Genomic DNA, 20,947 nt, shown 5'->3' with positions numbered 1-20,947 from the left:
TGTCAACTCTGAAAAACTCTGGCCTCTCTCAGACAAACAAATGCTGAATTTCCATTCCCACGGTCTTAAACCAAATCAGTGGGCTGGATTTCTGAGCAAAAACCTTTCCAGGTGTCAAATCTGCTGTGATTCTCTATGGCATTTCTTGCAAAAAGGAAAAAGCCATGGATATTTCTTCTTTGTGCATTATACACAAGGTTTAGCCGTTGAGGAAGCAGCAGCCAAGTTGTACACAAAAAAAGTTAAAACCAAAGAAGGTTTGGTAGAGGAGAAACTAAGGAGATCAGGACATGACAGGGCATGAGGAAGACTAGAAAGATTTTGTGGGGGAGAAAACCTGAAGGAACAGTTGCCGAGGAGTAGGGGAGGAACACGAGAAGGGCTGTGGAAGAAGAGCATGAAAACACCATCCTTCCAGGACTTGTTCTGCTCCTCTGTCCCCTCTCCCAGCCCTTATTTCACTGGTGAGCCCATTTTCCACATACTCCTTGCAAAAGACACCGCGAAAGAGTCAAAGAGGCTGTGCAGAACCGAGCATCACAGCCCTTCCCTTGGACTCGGAGGAATATTTAACGCAAAACGTAATTAGCTCTCTGCTACTCTTCAATTTCCAAAAGCCGCTGTCATTAATTTTGTTTCGCAGGACAAGCTGTAGAAATCAGAACGGCAAAGCGCATTAATCACCAGCAATGCCGCAGTGAGCAAAGACAGCTTGAGTCAATAAACGAGCCTGGACTGAGTGACTATGAACAACAAATGCTCCTTACAAGCCGCCAAACTGGAGAGCATCAGGAAACTGTAAAACGAGACATGTGCATCATGTAAACCTCTCCTCTTTCCCTCCTCCCCTACAAGGGGATGTTTTGACACCGAACTGTGGAATTCCCCAGAGACATGATAAAGGCAAAATAAAAACAGCTACCAGCCAAGCAATGCCATGCATGACAAAAACCAGATGAGGAAGTCGCTGGGTAAAACAGCAACACAAGCAAAAGTGGCACAACCATCAAAATGACAATTGTGCTGGAAACTGCTCTTCTTTCCGTTGTTTCTCGGCTTCTGTTCCAACCCTCCTTGCCTGAACGCGTACAGACAGGGTTGGAAGGGCCACGCCGGATCAGATCAACCAGCCCAGCGACCCGCGTCCTACCAATGGCAACACATGGGCAGCTGCTCCTCGGATGAGGAGACAATCATCACGAGACACTAAGCCCACTTCAGGAAATTTTCTCCTCCTTTCCAGAAGCTAGTTAATAGCCTCTTGTAATTTTTCTGGGCTTAACCAAAGGGTAGGATAGCCCAAAGAAGTGCCTACAAAACCCACTCCACAGGATAGCTGCCAGTAGATTGAAACCTCCTACCCAGGCCCTAATCTCCCTTGAAGGCTTCTTGGACGCGGGTTCAAGTGAGAGACCCTACACAGCTGGATGTCAGGATGCACACGGAGCTTTCGCTCCCCACGTACTCCTCAAATCCAGCCCCTGCACAGCAAGACTGCACCTGTCCCGACGCAGTACCCCTGGCGCCTTCAATTAATGCTGAGAAAATCCTGAGCTAAGTGCCTACTTAAATTTGATGGGTTTGCCATTCAAATGATGGTCTGTCAGCCTAATAAAAGCACTGGTTAGTAAACAACATTATTGCACGAACACTGGCAGAATTATGAGCAACTGCAAGCTGCAATTAATTTGACCTTAGCCACCGTGCCCACACAACCAGTGATGCTTGTGTTGTGGTTTTATTTCAGATCAATCCAAACAACAACAAATAATCACTCCCATCACTTCTCCAAAGAAGAGGAATCAAAATTACCCAGTGCTGCTAGAGCAATTTACAATTGAACAGATGTAAACTACTTCATAGCCCTGAGGAAAATGGAATTCATTCACCAAAGTGTAGCTTGAGCTAAACTAATCCGAGTTGTATATCTCGTTCTCACAGAGCTTTGAGTAGCAATCAATCTTCCCGCATTCACCAACAAGTGATTTGTTAATCTGCGGTTTTCATAATGTAATAAAGAACATTTGGATTAACCAGCTATCGTCATAACAGCCTGATGAGCTTCTTAAAGTCTCTTGGTTACTTATTGGGTATGACAGAGTACAGAGTACAGTGAAACAAACTGGGCAGTACGGATTACATCATGTTATGCCATCTGGAAAACATTACAAGATAATCACTAATACTGTGAAGCCCCCTGAATCTGTTCTTCATTTATAACGTAACCATTTGAACTCCAGAAAGAGCATCTGAAGAGTGATTTGTAAAATATGTTACTGAAATCCTAAGTAGGATATTGTTTTAAATAAAAACCATATCTAAGTACAAATTTGAATTTCAGCTTATATCCTTAACTAATTATATACCGATGCAAATCTCCACTGATAAACCGTCTTGCTAAATCCATTCCTGCGCTGATTAGCTAGCTCAGAGAAACCATACTGGGGTACAGCTCCCAGTACTAGCAAGGTGATCTGAAGATTCCCCAGTGACTGGTTAGCAACTTCTATTAGGTATGCAGCAAAAACTGAAAAGCGTGATGGCATTTGACAGCAACGCAGAAATTGAAGGCCACTGCCCCAACCAGCTCCGCGAGTGGGTGGGACAGGCTGGCAGCGGAGAGAGCTGCTGCAGTCGCGGGGGCTATAGGTTGTTCCTGTGCTATACGTTATTCCTGTGCTGGCAGGGGCAGAAAAAACTGCTCACGGTCAGCTGCCGAAGAGAAATGCTGCCTGAAGAATGCACCGGAGAGCAACTCAGCAGCCAAACGTTATGTTTTGTGTGGTCACAGTTGCCTTTAGTATCACCCACTCTTCCCATCAGGAACGCCCAGCATCCTATGTTATTTCTGGCCCATGATGCATGTGCTGCAGGGCTTGCTCTCGCCGCAGAAGAAGCCAGACATGCTCCTTGCCAGCAAAGGACTAGCACCACTTCTGACATGCAAAGCAAAGTTTATACAACAGCACTTAGATCCAGTTCTGTGAAACTTGCTCCATGGCTGAAAGCCAACAAGGGTCAACAACAAGCAGCGGTTTAGTTTCACAGTGGATCCCCCCTACAGATAGCCCTGGGCTGCTGACACATCCCACCGTGCTCCTCAAGATATTTTTTTCCAGGAAAGCAAAGCCAAGCCCTGCTCAGGGCAACCTGTGGAGAGCCCAGCAAATGAAACCTCCAGACTGGCTTGCCCAGGCAGCCATTCCCATTTTACTTTCAAGACTTCAGTATCCCTAAGGAGATATGCAACAGGGTTATTATCCAGATAACTATGTATACATACACACACACACACACACACTCTCTAGAAAAAGGAATGCTCATACAACATTCTCAACTCTTCCACAATCCTCAACCCTCCAAACACATCAGGTCAGGCTAACCTCATCACAAATTTATTACAAATCTGGTAAAACCTACAGAAGGAGTACCTTATGGAAGTTGCTGTAAAAGTTAGGTCATGCCACGGGCCATGCAATAATCTGAAATCTCTACTGACAGAAAAGCCAAAGCGTTGGGGGGGGGGGGGGGGGGGGGGGGGAGGGGGGATTTGGAACAGTTCAGGTCTGCTCATTTTTTAAATCATGCCCTGAAAATATAATGACAGTTTCGATCATATCAACGCTTTCACCCAGACTGCCCCAGAAATGTGATAAGAAACCAATGGACCTTTTGGACAATATAGTTTTTCATAGGCATCATCACCCTAACACATTTTTTACACAATTCCCTGGTTAAAGGAGCACAGGTCTTTTTGGAGGACACAACAGCTGCGTGGGAGACCACAATGGAGTATTTATATGTTGGGAAAGGTTAGCAATATTAATAGCTAAAATTGTGAATGATCTCTAAAATAGGAGTTCCTTAAATAAATAAAACTGTATATAAGTGCACACACACATACGAAAAAACACATGCACACATAAAAATATTGATATATTACATACATCTTTATTACTAATGTTGAGATAGATGTTTTCTATTCCACCTGCATGATATGCTACACAAGAAAGTTATTTCCGCTGGTTTCGTTATCAGATCACATGACAGGAATCTTTGTATTATTTTTGTACATTTTAGTGAACACCACTTTATGACCTGGCTCTTTAGTTTTATTACCCACTTAAATAAATACAGTTCATGTACCATTTTTGGAAATAAAACCGAGGATGCCTCAAATTCTTCAAATAAAGCCTACTATTAAAACTATTTAAAGCCACAATATGAAGAAAACATAAGAATTTTTATAGTCTAGTTTTAAAATCATATGTTTAGCTCAGCTAATATATCGGTCCAAGTAAACTCTGCAGCATTCAAAAAAATGTATAAATGCTCAAGCCGCTAAAAACCAGATACAGTTTCTAGTTCTCCAGTTATTTAATCCAATCTATTGAAAAGGTTATTACAGAATTTAAAGTGTCTGCCTTAAAACGAGACAAAGCTGGCAAGATATGTTTTAAACGGGCATTGCAATTACAAAATAGCTCCTTTGGCCACCTTGAGAAATGCACTTTTAAGATTATCTGGAAGTACAATTAGCAAGTCTACTAGATTTCCCTGATACCCATAAAATTCTCTTTTCCTTTTCAGTACTCTTCAATCAATTTTAAAGGTAACTGCTGTGCTGCTCTCCAGCTTATACTGAACAGATGACCGCTAGTAAATCAAAAGCTGTCCAAATCTCCTACTGTGGATTAACATATACATAATGGCTGCTTGCCCATGACTGAAAATCCTTCTGATAGCTTAATGCTGTCAGGTGCTTCATTTCCAAGGCCAAAACATAATGTAAGATTCCAGAGGACAAATTCTTCAGGCTCCATTTCCAGCACAGAAGCACGTGAACACCATTAAAACCCACTAATTTTGTCAAGATGCTTTTGTCAAGCATGTGTTTCACTAATGCACAATAACTACATTCATTTACAAAAACAAACATACAAAACCAATCAGTTTCGAAAGCTAAACAGCAGCAGAAGATGGAGACAAAGATGAGGGCAGCAGAAATTCTGCAGGTACTGTTAGCGCAGCATTTCTAATATTGGACTACAGTCTCCAGATGGAGAAAAGAAAAATCTATGAATATAATTAACCTTATAAAAAAAGCTCATTGTCTAGGTGAATATCATGCCCACGTTTAAGTCTTAAAATGCAACTTTTCATTTCTGAAAGAATAAGGGGTCTGTGTACTTCTTTACGAGACATAAAATGCTCACATGAATCTCCGTGCAGACAAATTTTCAATCCGAAGTCAAAAATGGGCAACAGGACAGGACAGCATGAACAGAGGGGCAGCGGCCAGCTGAGGTAGGAGGATTTACAGAAGAGATGGTTTGCCAAGGGTCTTCTGGAGAGGGCAGGGAGGGGGTGGAAGCTTGGAACAAATTAACGGGCAAACCGTTCCACGCACCAAGACTGGCATGGGAAGACGTGTCCAAAAGACCGTGGCTCCAGGTTTGCGTTACTTAACATCACTGCCTAGCTATCTCACTAACTGCCACTAAACACTGTGAATAGCAACATGTTTCTCACCAGCAATACAAACGGGCTGTCATCTAACACCCAAGCTATGAAATCTCTGGTATTTGCGGTCAGCGGGAGAGGGAGGTATGTGGAAGCACACCAGGTGGATCCACAGCACGGGGGATTCTCCTGGGGAGATGTAACCACGCTTACTGCCGTCCCCAGGTACCCACGGCAGTTTGCAGCAGGCGGTTTCCTCGTTCAGCCGTCGGAGGTAGGACCACCTATAGACTCCCGTCTGCACGCCCCAGGGGCGTGTGGAGGCTGAAGGTCCTGCCTTTCAAAACTTACCCCCTCACTCAGCCTCAGGGGGCTGACAAAAGACCAACGAGCCAGCACGGTGGAGCCCGGTCACTGCTTGGCCAGGCTCTCCCAAGATCTCCCACACCAGAGCTGCTCCCACCGACAAAGGCAAAGGAACGAGGAAAACCCCGAGAAGGAAAGGGCACGCATCTCCATGTCGGACTGGGTTTAGGATCAGCGGCCAGCCCTGAAAGAGGATGCAAAGAAACACCGCGTTCTCCCAGGAGCGTCCTTTTCCCCGCGAAAGGGGTCAGTTGGGAAGAAGTGCCACAGCCTGCGCTGCAAACAGCTGATAGTCAAAGATATCGCGGGACAGATGTCGCAGGGGTCGGAGACGGACAGACGCCCTTTTCCCTCGGGACCTCTGGCTGCAAGGCCGGGCTCCGAGGGCAGCGTTAACGGGACGGCGTGCGGGGCAGCGGGCTGGGAGACGGTGGCTTGAGGGAGGAGAGCACACCCTCTGCAGGCTGAAACTACGGGACGGGGAAACATCACCTCTCGGAGCAGGCGGAGGACTGACTCCACGGGATTTCACAGGTGCCTGGCAGGGATTTTTCATAGACTCACCGAAACGCAGGAAGAACAACTCAGCACATCCAAATCAGGAGAAAAAAGGGACGCATCTGTGGTTCAAAAGCAGTTCCGTGGCACCTCCCGTGCCGGGGCCAGATCACCCCCTCCACCCAAACAAAAGAAAAGGCGCACGAACAAAGTAAAATAGGAATAAGCTGGCACAGAACAAAAGATCTGTTGCGCTTTCATTTCTTCAAAACGTTTTCAGTTATTGCGTCATTTTCTATTATTCAGGTCAAATGAAAATTATTTGTTTCAATTCTTTTTACCGTTTTGGGGTTTTTTTTAAAGTGGGCTTCCTCATAATATTTTCCAGAAGAAAAACATGGAACAGATATACAAAAACATCATCTACTTGCTAATTTTTTAATAGATCAAAAGAGATTTTAAACACTTGCCACGAGGCTTCCATCACTGTAAATAACTACAGAACTACAAATTAAGCGTAAAACTAATTAAACAAACACCGAGTAGCTAAAGTGTGTCCACAGAAAAGATGAATATAATTATAGCTCAGCAATTTGAGAAGAGAATATTTTGAATAAGTAGGTAATTAAGTTAAGAGAGGCCTAAAGAAAGATTTCACACTCACATTCATATGCTGAAGCAGTTTAAAAATAGAGAGCAAGAACTGCCTGACTTCACCTTTTAATTTTAGCTGGGTGATGAGCCGGTCCCAAAGACAGAAAGGCACAGCAGGATTTTTTCTCAGCAAAGTGCCCTTCGTATTTTTATGCGAAGGAAATGCAGTATGTTCTATTAATATCCTGCTGTAGCCCTAGATAAGTCTAGGCACCCTTTCAATCAGGAAGAAGTTCTGGTTTGTTTCTTCAAATCACTTGTACTCTCAAAGACATATACGCAAGTTGGAGAACCTCCCGACTGCCCCAGCCACTTCACAGGTAAACAACATCCACACAGGAAAAGACACTTATTTAGTGTATTGGGTTTAGTTTTCCCATCAGTCACCTCTTGCAACTACTAAAGCCCTACGTATGCTACTTTTTCTCTCTTGAGGAGGGTAAAGCAAACAACTGAGTTTGCACCTTGAGATAAGTTTAACTTCATTCTCATTTTAATTAAGAGCTGGAAAAGAAAACATTGATACCAGCTAGACCAAGACTGTATTGCAGAAAGTTGAGGAAAAAAATAAAAGTTGTTTGACTTAATGCCAGCATAACGACTAGGCTCTCCCAAAGAAGCTGGAGACAAGTACATAGGCTTTTCCCCACATAAAGAAAGATAGATTCTTCTTCAGGGTACGGCTCCCTCGCACACTTCACCTTCCTGACGTACCTCTGATTAACCTAACCCATAGCAGGTCCTGGCCCATCGAACACTGTTTCAGTCTGGCAAATTCTCGCAGCGGGGCAGGGCTGAAACCCCTCCTGGTCAACAGCGTCACAGGGAGAACTTTTCTGTCCTTCAGGGAATGGTGGAAACGGAGGATAACCACCATGCAGATTATTTTCTCAACATATTCTTCCCAAAGTGTCAGCCATCCAAGTGAAGGTCAGATTCTCCCCCAAATCCTCAACTGTCTCAAAAGCACCTTTTTAACCAAGACTAATTTTCTTTGCTATGGTTTGTAATGGTTAAAAACTAGGCAGGAGTCTGAATTAACCCTGCAGTGAAAACAAGCCTGCTAAACTGCTCCCCTCGTCTTCTACAGTTGCATTCCCTTACTTTTATTTTAGAGCAACAATCAGCAGTAAGACTCTAGATTCATCTGCCCCCTCTTACGTTTGGCCTTTAATTATGGATTCATCTTATGCTCCACCTGTAAATTTCTTACATGTGTAAGTACTGGTCACTAATTCACTCCAGCTACTTCTGTGAATAAGCATTTGCAAATTTTACTTGCCAGGGAGATGAAATGCGAATTAGTGGAAGTCTGCATTAACATCCTGCTGGTCAGCAATTACTAGGCGAGGATGCCCTGCCATCCTTATGTATAGGCCACCATCTTAGTGACCTGTTTCCCCAAAAGCGTAGGAGGTCCATACTGTCCTCTTGGTGACCCGCTTCCCGTCCATTCAGTTCTTGAGGAAATAAAGCAGAGCACAACACTTAATACAGGTGAACCTAGGAAGATGTGTATAGTTTGCTTACACCCATACAACTGCTATCTTTTGGTTTTAATCTTAACATCAATTTGCATTTTTAATTACTTTTTTTTTTCCCCCCACAATCCTACCCAACCCCAACTCATGTTAGAAGTTGTGTATTTTTCCACAAACTTTTTTCCATTATGATACACAGATGAAGGGCATCGTCTTTTCTTCCAGCTGAAGCATGCTCTGCATTTCATTTGTACACATGTAATTAGAGCTCATTTACTCTTATCACTCCTAGCATTTCTAGTTTAAGTGTCAGATACCAAAACTGGCCCAGGCATCAACAGCACTCTACTCCCACCACAGGAATGCCATCTTCCACTTGACTTCTTGCATCAAATGCAGTTAAAGCACTTGAAACTAAGGCCTGAAGAGATGACCAATTCCGCTTCTTTTACTGAAGATCCCTCTATTTTAAGAGATGCCTCCTTGCAAGAAGGTTGTCTGCTGGTATTTTTACCTTCTACCGCTTAAGTTCAACACAAAGCTTGTAGGGCAAGATCCTCACTCACTCTATCGCTATTTATACTTACTTACTCTGTCTTTATCCTCACAAGACCCTAATCAACAAAGCTTCTGATCCTCTTAAATTAAAATGTTAACATGAAGGAACTTCTGTTTGAAGGAGCTTTTAATGTGAATGAAATTTCTGCTTTTCTTGCTCTACAAAAAAAAAAATAAATTTGAAAATTCAATTAAAAGACCACCACCAATTCTTCTTCCTTTCCTTTTCATAAACATTTCAGATAATGCTTCTCTATCACCTCCTCTGTAAAGAAATCGTTCATGGGTTATAGGTATGCGAGGCTGGTTTTATGTAGTGGAGGATAAAGAGGATAAAGATCCCCTCTTCTAGAAAGGGAAAGAATGTTCCTTTGGAAGAGTTTACCATGCAGACACCCCGCCTCCTTCTACACAGTCCCCTTGTCCCTTCAGCAAGGCAATACACCAGCCTCCACCAAGTGGCAACTACATCCTTGGCAAAGCAGTTCAGATTTCAGCAGAAAATGTACAAAACATTCATTAATCGCTCAAACAAGCAGCCAAGTATGAGTTTGCTTCCAGAGCCCATCCAACAGGATCCAGATCCAGGGGGACGATAGGAACCTCTCCTCTGGCTTTATCAGGCTGCCCGCTGGAGCCCTACTATATAAGAAGCGTTCCCCCGGGCTTATCAAAGGTGCAACGTCGTCGCTGTAGCACTGGTTTTACTGCGTGCATGGAGAGCAACGAGCCTCACGGGGATGCGGTCTCGAAGCCAGGCTTCCAGCTGCTCCAGCAACATCATCACCATCAAACCCTGGCACCCGAAAGAACCGCCTGCTGCTCTCACCGCTGGCACCCAGGCAGTTCTGTTCTTACTGTACCGGTCACTCCTAAAGCTGGTCACTCTGCCAGCTCCGCTAGAGAAAAATAAGTACAATCACTTCAGGGAATTTAAATTGAGAGCTGCCTCTCTGTCTCACAGAGTTATATACAACTCTGTCACATTTAAGCTTGAAGAAGCATTTTTTTCTGCCTCCCTTGATGATTCTGTTATTTCTTAAGAGCAGGGGCTGGAGGTGGGAGGTGAGAAATGATGTATTCTAAGTCTCCCGGAATTACTGAAACATCTAACCCCAGATCTGGGGTCTATTTGTCACAAGCCACATCCTTGGACGGTCTCTGCCTCGTCCACTGGGAGTCAACCAGCAAGCCCTCCTTCCACGCTGTGCTACTTGTACAAACCGCCAGCTTGGAAGAAAAAGTAGATACAGAGCTGGTTTGCTTCTAGTGAGGTCCCCCTGGCATCCAGCTAAGAGGTAAGAAAACTAAATATAACAAACTTAAAACTACAATTATTGTAGGGGAGCTTGCCAGAGCCGCTCTGAAGCTCGTAATGGTCTGTCGGGGATTTATGGCTCAGCTGTGAAAATTTACTCACAGATAAAACTTGCCAATCAAGTCCTCGGCTTTGGAACACTGCTACCAACTTTCACGTAATACGTCTTGAAATTATAGAAGCGCGAAAGCAAAACGGTAGGTTTTACTGCTTCAAAGAAGGACACACAAAAGAAAAATCTATCATACTAAACAGATCAGTAAGAAACGCGTGGGGAGTCTCTCTTCTGTGTGTTTGCATCTTTGTGTAAAAGGGTCTTACATTCTACAGAGCAGGAGGAGGTTACAAACCGAGCAGTGCCAAGTACTGCCAAAATGCACAGTAAGAGACAGTATGTTGTACAGAAAAGGCTACAAACGGCTGTCTCGCAGTTTAGGGCAGATTACCCCCATCAACTATGCCAGCAGTCCAGGAAGTAATCTTAGTTGCTGATATTTTATGTCCGTGCCGTATGGGTTAGGATAAAATGGGATCTTCATCAAATTTATAAAAGTTCCTTTGAATATAGGGGGAAATACCACAAAATTCTGTTATTTTCATGTTATTCCATTAAAATACTGCAGCAAATGTAACAACAACAACAACAAAAAACCCATCCTGAGAACTTAACACGGAAAACAAAGCAAGCAGCCAACTTAGATGAGAGATGTAAGACTGTGCCTTTTTTCTTCCAAATGCTCAGCACAAACAGGAAGACAGCAGTGATGGCCACCAGTAAGGGCAACACTGTGCAGAAGAGCTGACAGGCTCTCTGTAAACCCCTCTCCACTCCAAATCTACAAATCCCTACAGCTAGGGAGGCTTTAACGCTCCAGAGTATTGGTTTTAAAACATGTCAGACCATTAATATGCTATTAAGAAGCACAAAAGAGCATGGATGCATACTCCTCCCTGCAGAGCTCCATGCTCTCTTTTAAAAGAGAAGTTTCAATGCTGGAACACAAGGTAACTTTCTATTATTTTCTTTAGCTTCTACTGTATTAGGTCTCTCCTACCAGCAATTACTGTTCTTAACATTTCTGTGCAGGATTCCTAGTGACCTGGCAAAAAAAAAAAAAAAAAAAAAAAAAACCAACAAAAACAAACAAGCAGTAAACAGTCATGAAGCTTTGCAGACTTAGATGATAGGATCTGATCCTCTAAAGCCTCACACACATAAACAATCCTCATATGTATGCATAAGGCTTCGCAAAATCAGTCTCACAGTATATACACTACATCCAAAGAGGAATTATTTACCACTGACAAGCAACCTCGCTTGGCCATCTCACATAAACATGTAATATATAAGAGGTGTTGCTTTACTCTACACAGATAGACTTTAACCCTCTAAACGAAATGACTAAATCACTTCTAGCCCTTGCAAATTTCCATTTTACTCCCTTTTTCTGGAGGGAAATTCAACCCTTTAATACTTTGCAATGCAGAAAACCTACAAAACCTAGGTTGAACAGTAATGATCCCTTGTCTTTTAGAAGTCTGATCTACCAAAGATACACTGATGTGTGTTTAACTTAAACGTTATTGTCAAATTTGAAGTAGTTAGTTAGCACTTTCTGTTTCTCCATGAGCTGGAAAAGAGAAGGTGTGTTCAAGTAATATCCAGAACAGTGCAGAAAATGCAAGACTTGACCTGGATTCAAGTACCACGGAACTTTAATTCTTTTGTTTACCCCACTTTACCTATGAACCTGCTTGCCCATGCTGCCAACAGAGGTACCTATAAACACTGCCCCCAGTCAACCACCATTCTTCTGTATTACTTACAAACATGCTCACCTCTAGACACACCAATGACACTTTCCTAAGCGTAACGCACGTCAAGAGTAACCTGACACAAACCTCTTGGGCCATCTCAACGAGAGTCAACAGAAAGATGCCAGCAAAAGGGTAAGCCCTGCCTGTACCATGAGAAGGTGCTGCTACAGGATACAATAGCGACCTTGAATGAAGCGGTAAATAAAGAAAAGAGCCCAATGTTTCATTGCCTGTTGGCAGGACGGTGGAAGGCTGTAGGTGACCTTACAAGAATGTGCCATGAGTGGGGCACAAATGCATGGCGCACAGCACATGGATAGCAGGGGTGTGAACGTTAAGATGTGTTAATAGAAGAGTGTGGAAGATAAGAGGAGCCTAGGGCTGAAAAAAAAAAATCTCACCTTAGTTTGCTAATATTTCTCTCTATGGCGTCAGGAGACAAGAGTCGTCTTTTCTCCGAATCCCGTCCTCATTCTGAATTGTGCATAATCTCTGATAAAGAATTTTATGTGGGGGAGCAGAGGAAATCTCTGACAATCTCTGCAGTGGCATCCAGGCTGCAAACCATGCAAACACACATAGCTATGCACAGCTCTGCAGGGACCGGAGCAAACTTCTTCATATCAGAAGTTAATCTGCTCTCACTCTAGTTCCAGGCAGAGCAGAAAGCGGGGTGAAAAAGACAGTACTAAAGCATTGTATGGCATTTTGTTCTCAGTAAGTATTTTGCAATTTTATTTTACAGGTTTTTTTAAAAAACTGAGGCCAAAAAGAGAACAATAAAAGTTGGCCAAGTGTAATGCACTGTATGTGTCATCAACCTAATAAAATTACTTAGCACATCTTCCCGTAAGAGGAGTACATGTTGATCAGCAGAGATGGAAATAGTATTTCCTACTGCAGAAACAGACTGTGGTCAATTTACTACTGCTTTTCAACTATACAATATGCAAAAGTCCACGGAAGAGTATTTATCATCTCAGTAAAGGAAACATCAGCCATCAAGCCACTTGTTGAAGAGGTACTTAAAAGTCTATTTCTTAAAACAAAGATTCAAATGTAAGTAAAAATGCGAGAGCAACTCCTGCACATTTCCAAAGAAGTGGCCCTAGCTCACAGACACCATCAACTCACACATCTCCCCGCCTCCAGGAAAAAAGCCACGAAGTGTAAAACTGTAGATTTTGACACTATCAACGTTTTACACTGCCTGAATTCTAACACTCCGCAGCCTACTGTACAGAAAATCACAAGATTTATGGCAAGTTGAGGAAAGCTAAGACTAGGTAACATCAGATGCTTTTGGTATCTCAAAAGCCAGTAAGCCAGGGAGGGGGCCAGGTGACCAGAAATCAGCCAGGGAGCTTGCTCATAACCTGCCCACAATACCATTTTCTCCATCCATCCTGGCCAGCGGAAGACATTACTCAAGGGAACAGGAGTTAAACACTTCCTTATCCTCTCCCTGTCTTTTCCTAGGAAGAATTTATCCACAAGTGATGAAGCAGAATATTTTCCCATCCTTCTTAAAGCAGTCACCATCATGAACATTCCATGGAACACAGATTTTAGAGTTAAGACCACACAGGAGATGGACTACACTTCACAACCAGCGTAGCTGCAGATTCCCGTCACCCCCAGAGTCAGGCAGAGCTCACGGCATCTTTGGAGCATTCTGCAAAGGCTGCTGAGACACCTGCACATCTTTAAACAACCGAGATGATGGAGGACAAATCGGAACAGCATCACGTAGCTCAACAGCCACACAGCACAACTCCACCCCAGTCCCGCTCGCTGCCCGTTCAGCTCATCTCCCAACACGGGCATGCAGAAAACTGACAACAAATCCATCTTCCTTGTAGTTCCCCAGATGCACGAGGTAAACACGCAGCTTGTGGTGCAATTAATATCAGTTAAACTCACATTTCACAAGTCTGCACACACACAAATGTAGTAAGGCTGCAACAAAATAAGTGCCTGCACGCTCATAAATACCGATATGTTAAGAAAAGCAGCCTTTGCCCCCTTCCTGCAACAGAATACCCAATGCTTTTATTTGGCATTTTTTCTAAATAGGCGAGAGGCATTTGTAAAACGGGCTAGGCTTGAGTTGTCAGAACGGGACAGATATTAAATGTTTCTAAAACCCAAAGGGGCAGGTTTTCGGGTTTCACCCAGTGCGTCTAGTGACAGCTTCACTGTGACGGGTCATTAGTGTGACAAAGAGAAAGCAGCTGGACATAGAGGGGCAGAGGCTAACAGAGCGATTACATCCTTAAATCAACTATAAAATGTTACAAAGGATGAAGAGGGGGGAAAAAGGGGGGGAGTATATTCAGGGGAATAAAGTCAGTCCGATAAAGTGTCTAGCTGCAAATCAGATCAAAGAAGTTTGTTTAAATAAAAAAAAAAAAACAAAAAAACAATCAAGGCAGCTTACTCTTAAGAAAAAGCAGATTCTATTTGAAGGACTATTTTAAAGTGACCAAAATTATTATTTCATGCAAGCAAACCATTATTGACCCTCCTAAATAAATTTCTGCCGTCCTTTATGAAGTATAAATATATCTTTGAAGATCTAGTTCTTCCCATTTTGACAGCCCCCAGAAAGAATCAGAACTAAAAGGTATTGAGCTTTTCACCCATCTCCATTTTCCTTTCCTTCAAATGGGGTCAGAAAGATTTAGCACCACAGTGTAGCAGCAGTAGCTCAGCAGGTCGCACATAACTACTGGGTTAGGTGCACGCAGCTTCGAATGGACAAGGGCCGAATTAACAGGAAAACCAAAAGGACACATTTCCCAGTCTTCACCATTGATGGGAACAGTAGTATTAAATTTCCAGTAAAAGAGCAACATCCAGGCAACTTAATTTCAGTAAAGACGACTCCACTGCCAGGTGTTGTGGTCCGAAACCCACTTATTACATTGCCTCTTATAAAGTACGTATTATTTAACTTTTTTACTCAAGTTGATATCACTGCTGTTATCTCTCTCTCTCCACTAAAATATGTGACAGAATTTTGACATTTCTGGGCAACTACTGATAACTGATAATACAAGCCAGATTACATGGAGATGTTTGCATGCAAGGCATTCCTTCTAAATTCTTTTTTCTGACCCCTTTCCACTTTATACCTCTGTGCTCTCTCTTCAAGCCTTAAAGTCAATTTTAGTGTGCTCTTCTCCCAATAAGCTGTTGGGTTTTAAATGAGAGTTTGAAAAAAAACTAAACAGAAAAAGACTCAAACAAACACAATCACAAAAGATTTCAAGACAAAGAAACCCAAACTTTCATTCATTTTTGTTTAAAACAGAGAACATCTGTATGATTAATTAATCTTTAAGCTTTGGGTCACACCTGACATACAGGAGGGGTCATTGGTTTCCATTAAAAAAAAAAAAAAAAAAAAGGTATTTTAAATGAGAAATGTTAAGAAAAGGAAATGTTAAGAGAAAAGAGAAATCTTCATTCCCTGACTTGAAGGTAATTATCATCGCTGAGGCTACTTTTTGTAAGCAACTAAACTTAAAAGCGAAGCACCCCCCAGGTGTCCCTGCCCCCCCATGCACACACACATTTGGTACACACATTTTAAGTTCTGATTTTAATGTCAGGTGAGGTCTAAGAAGAGTCTCAAAAATTACACAGCAAGGAGCCAGACAATTCCAAGAAAACTGAGGTTCCCTCGCTGTGTGTTTCGTAACATACAGAGACGAGGAGTGGGAAACGCAAGGAGGAGTTCAATAACGCGGGTTTAGTTCCCACATTCTCTGGCCAGTCCCACACCAGGCAGTTTGCTTTTTCAGCTCCTGTCCCCTGTTTTGGCAAAGCTTCTCAGCTAAGACAGCTCCAGCGCTTTCTGTTTTGTTTTCATCCCCATTCAGGGCTGTTACAGTTGTTACAGCACAAACTCCCTGAGTTTTCAGGGCTCTGTCCAGTAGGGCAGCAACTCAGATTCTGGAGATGTACTTTAAAAGGCAAATAAATATAGAAAGCCTGGATCAGTAACAGTAAGAAGAGAAACAGTAAAACCAGTGTTTCTCCTAATGTCCCCTTGTTAAGTATCAGTTTAGCCTTTGCCATATACGCCAAACTATTTGCCATGACTAATGTATATAATGGGAGTACATTTCATATTTTATCTCTCCTGAGAGACCTTGAGTTGGGAAAAAAAAAAAAAAAAGAAAAAAGAAAAAGAAAATCCCACACTTTACACAAAACAAACACACAAGGAAGCAAATAAAAAAGCACATGCTTAACTTAACGGGTTTAAGCTTCAAAAAAAAATAAGTTGGAGGCTATTTTTCCCAACAAGTGTCCTCCTCGCTGCTATAGGAAATAAAGGACTCAAAGCATTCAGCACCAGCCTGCTTACTCCTGTCTGCCCCCAGAACTGGCACAAACTGATGACGACTCGGGCGCAGATGTTGGAAATTCCATCTTCCTTCCAGAGGAGCTCAAAATCTCCAGGGCACAACCCCTTAGAAAAAAAAATATTAACTATGGTTTTTTCCCCCCATTGTTTTAAGACATCTTTATTCAATTTGTAAAACAAACGTATATTCCTGTATTGACACAGGGAGTTAAAAACTCCTTCATTTCCACTGGACGGATATTACCCATGACAAATCATTAGAACCGAAAGCACGCAACCAGCCATTAAAACATACAAAGAGATTGCGTTTCAATACAATTAGGTCTCCTATAATTATGGAGTTTACTTGCGGCACGTTTTAAGCAAGAACTCTCACAGAAGGCACTCTTCATGCAACATCTTTATAGTTAGCCCACAGCCACCACTCGGTCCTTTCTCTCAGTTATTTCCAGCTAGTTGCTCCATCAGACCGCAATGAATCACACACCTGGAATTATTAATAGGAGTCTCCACTTTCTCATGCTGCTTAGGCACTCCAGTCAATCTAACAGCAGGTGCCAAAATCTGTCACACACTGAGCTGTCACCTAAAAATTACATTTTGCAATGTAACTGCAAATTAGAAACAAAAATCTTCCCATAAAAGGAGACTTACCGAAAGAGGGGGAACACCACCCCACCCCACCCCAAACCAGCAGCTCCAAAACGCATTAAAACCTTTCTGTGCAGAATCGGTATTTGAGGGCTTTTCAGAGATTTCCCGTACGTGTTTCACTTGCTGGGACTACAGCCCCTACCCTGCATTTCCACTCCTTCCACACAACCCTAGTAGAAACCAGTTATGAACACTAACCAACACCATTACAACTGTCCTTCTCCTTCTTCTCGGTCTTCCACTTTATTTCGTATGCAAGCGTATGTTTTTGTAAGTCATCCTCCGTAGTGTGTAAATTCAGGTTTCCCTTCCACACCGGCTTTTCGTTCTCTGCTCTACAACTTAAGGGCTTCGACTGCAATAAGACTCTTACTTTTGGAAAATAAGAAGTATTTTCCCATCCAACATCACAACAACCTGCATAGATAGAAAGCTTTAACTGCTCTGTAAATCTTACGATTGGACCTTTATTATCAACTGAAATGACGTTGTCACTTGGGGGGAAAAATACAACATGTAGGCAGCGTATTTCAATTTGTATCTTACTATATTCAGGTACTATCTGCAAGGAATTTCAAACTAGGGATTCAGTTATATTTTAATATTAAAATTACATTACAAATGTTAAAGCAGAGAGGCAGCTAAAGAATATGGTACATGCTACCTGCATCGCACAAGTTCACCCAGTGTAGCTGCTACCAAAAACATTTCAAATCTCCAGTTTCGCTAAATTTTAATCTTTGTTCAGTGCTCAGTGTTCACAGTGAAAGTTTACCAGCTGCCCATACAGGCAATAATTTTTTTAAATTATATTGGTCTTCACCTAACATCTCTAAAAATTTCTAACAAAAGTACTGGGGGAAAGGAAGAAGGAATCCAGAGAGTTTTTTAAGTTTAAACAGTATAATGAAAAATAGAAGTGTTGAAACAGGGAGATCCAGTTAAACACCACGCAACATTCTGACCTACACAGCTCTGAATTAGCATTCTGCGACTGCACACTTGTTTACTGCAGCTTGCAAAGCAAAAAGACAGCAATTGTTAAAAAAAAAAAAAAAAGTGAAGAAAATCAAAATGGTCAGGAAAAGAGGTCAATGTTTTCTTTCCTAGTAATGCCACAACTTCATTTTGTAGAAGAATCACCGCTTTCCGTTCCATCCTCTTTTGCCAGTCGTAATACCTGTTCTAACATATTAGAAATAAATTCAGAAGAGCAATTTAAGGTATTCCCTAACACCTCCCTTCCTAACAATCACTGAATATCCAATTCAGATTATAAAACAGCAAGTTATTATCCATAAAGCAAAATATAATTTGCCTGCATTTCCACTTAAATGCAGGGTGGAGATTTATTACTTATCAGGTAAACACAGAGGCGCACACCAAATTATGCCGTGTGGTTACAAAGCCGTGCGATCAAGTTGCAAGACCTTAGATGGAGACGGTCGATGTTTGCCATTCTGCGTCACATTACCATGACAAAGAATGGTCAGAACATGGCACCTCTCTCAAATCTTTCCACTAAAGATAGGCTCGAAAGGAAACCAATTTCAAGTTTCCCTACCTATAACTTGCTAGCAGGCATGACCAGCGAAAACGCGATGCCTTTGTACGTAACGTGCGCCGCATTAGAAATACAATCACGAAGCAGCGTCGACCGCTTCACCTATCTGACTCGCAAAAGACGTCCACGTAAAGTCTTGATAAATGTGAAGAAATAAGGGCCGTCTTCAGAGCTCGTGGTTTAAAATTTAAGACTGGTTTTGAGTAAGTGTAAACTACCTTCTGGTTGCACAAGTATTCATACGTAGCACTGCTGCTGCCCAGTGGACTTAGGAAGCGACCCTTAACGTGTTTCAGTTTCAATGCAAACTCCCACGTCTGTATTTCCAATTAGGAATAAAAATACGGGTAACAAGAACCGTTAATGTTTTCACGATTAAGTTACAAGATGCGATTTAAAAGCAAACAGTCAAAAAGAAAACCAAGCATCGAGAAATTTAGGGGCCACGCTCCTCAGCAACTTTTAACAGTCCAGTTTCATACATAAACGATAACACGATTCCCAACTTAAAGTAACGTTCATACTCCAAGTTTGCTGTAACGTTAAAGCGTACGCGCGCGTATACATTCATATACGCGTACGTACGTGTTTTGCAAACGCAAGCGAGAGGATTGAAATCGCCTCCTCCGTGAGTTCCACGGTTGGGTTTTGTTGACAAACTGATAAAGGAGATGCCCGAGCCAGCGCCTTTCATAACCGGGCTGCGGCAGGAAAGCAGCGCAAGCCCAGCGGCGAGGCCGCCGCGGCTCCGCAGTGCTTTGTCATACTCGCGCTTCGCTTGGCGGCCAAACGCAGGCTCAGGCCAGTTGGTGGCCTGGGACATAACGTCAAGAGCGCTTCTCACCCTACGCCGCTGCCCAGCGCCCCGCTCGCCAACTCAAGCAGCAAATCTTAAAGTACTAGAAGGCAGTTCTAACGGCTCCGTAACGGGGCCTTCCTCAGTAGATCTACCGCCCCGTTAAAAGCCCCCATATCTCTTTCAACACGTTACAACTCGGGGAAAATCAGATACGGTGCGTGCAAGCATCCCGACTCGGCGCAGATCCACTTCAGCGTTACTCGTGCTTCGCGTACTAACTACGCTTCTCGTCCACCTTCTCCTTCAGCCGGAGAAGTACCGCTCGCACCACCGCACAAGCCTGCACGAGGGCTTTTCCCCCCTCTCTTTCCGGGCGCAAAACCCACCCTCGCCCTCACTGACGAGCCTTCCGCGCCTGCACAGGTTACTTTTTCCGCCACAGTTTTGCGGGGATGCGCCCGCCTCCGGCGCAGACGAGCCCCCTCGCCCCGGGCCTGCCGAGACCCGGCACGGCGGCGGCGAAGGGGACGTTTCCCGACCGAGCTGCCGGGCGGCGGCGGCGGACCCCCGGCCGGAGGGGACGCGGTGGCGGGGCGAGCCCTCGGATAAACCGACTTCTCGGCCGGCAACGTTCGGCAGGGGAGCGGGACGGGTGCCGGTCTTTAGGGGGATACGTGCCCCGCATCCGTGGGGACGGCGGAGGCGAGGCGAGGCGAGGCGAGGCGAGGCGAGGCTCTGCCCCGCGGGGCACCGCTCCTCCGGGGCCGGGGCCGGGGCCGGGGCCGGGGCCGGGGCCGGGGCCGGGCCGACCCTCCGCCCGCCCGGCTGTCAGTCTGGGCGCGGGGGAGGGCAGGGGGGGGCCACCGCCGGCGGGGAAGGGAGGGCGACCGGCGGAACGCGGGGCGGCTCTTACTTGTGGAGGAGCTGGGGCAGGCTGGGCGGCGGCGGCATCCCTCGGCCGGGGCCCCGGCTGGGGGCCGCGCTGCGGGCATCGCTCTCCGGCGGGTCAGCGCCGCGGGGGGCCGGGTCCTGGCTCATGGCAGCGGCGGGGACCATGCGGGGAGGCCCCTGCGGCGGGAGGCGCGGGTGGCCGGGCAGCCCCTCCGCCGCCGCGGCGGCGGGAGGGAAGGAGAAGAGAAGGAGGGGGCAGAGGACCGGCCCTGCGGGCAACCGCGCTCCCCCCGCCGGGCTGGCGACGGCGGGACGGGCAGCCCCCCCTGCGGCTGCCGCCGCGGCTGAGCCCGCCCTGCGGGAGCGCTGCCGCTACCGGCCGGGGGCGGCCGGCGCCGCACGGGAGCCTCGGCGGCGCTGGAGGGGCGGGCGGCGCCCCCGGCCCGGCCCTGCCCGGCCCGGCCCCCCCCCCCCCGCGGGCCGCGCCCGCTCCCGCCGGCCCCAC

The 20,947-nt window shown here is 44.7% G+C and overlaps 1 protein-coding gene across 4 annotated transcripts in view; it reads right to left on the bottom strand.

Annotated features, from left to right (window-relative positions):
• Positions 1-20,607, bottom strand: part of RBM20 (RNA binding motif protein 20) — a 108,843-nt gene extending 88,236 nt beyond the window's left edge. For all 4 annotated transcript variants that reach the window (XR_007507259.1, XM_049810222.1, XM_049810224.1 and 1 more), the window contains exon 1: positions 20,465-20,607. Coding sequence is in view for 3 of the 4 variants with exons in the window: in XM_049810222.1 (XP_049666179.1) it covers positions 20,465-20,607 (143 nt within the window). In the remaining variant the exon portion in view is untranslated. The remainder of the gene's footprint in view (positions 1-20,464) is intronic.
• Between the last annotated feature and the right edge of the window lie 340 nt (positions 20,608-20,947).

Source organism: Accipiter gentilis, chromosome 9 (genome assembly GCF_929443795.1).
Source record: "Accipiter gentilis chromosome 9, bAccGen1.1, whole genome shotgun sequence".
Lineage (NCBI taxonomy): Eukaryota > Metazoa > Chordata > Aves > Accipitriformes > Accipitridae > Astur > Astur gentilis.
This window is presented reverse-complemented; position numbering and strand designations above follow the sequence as displayed.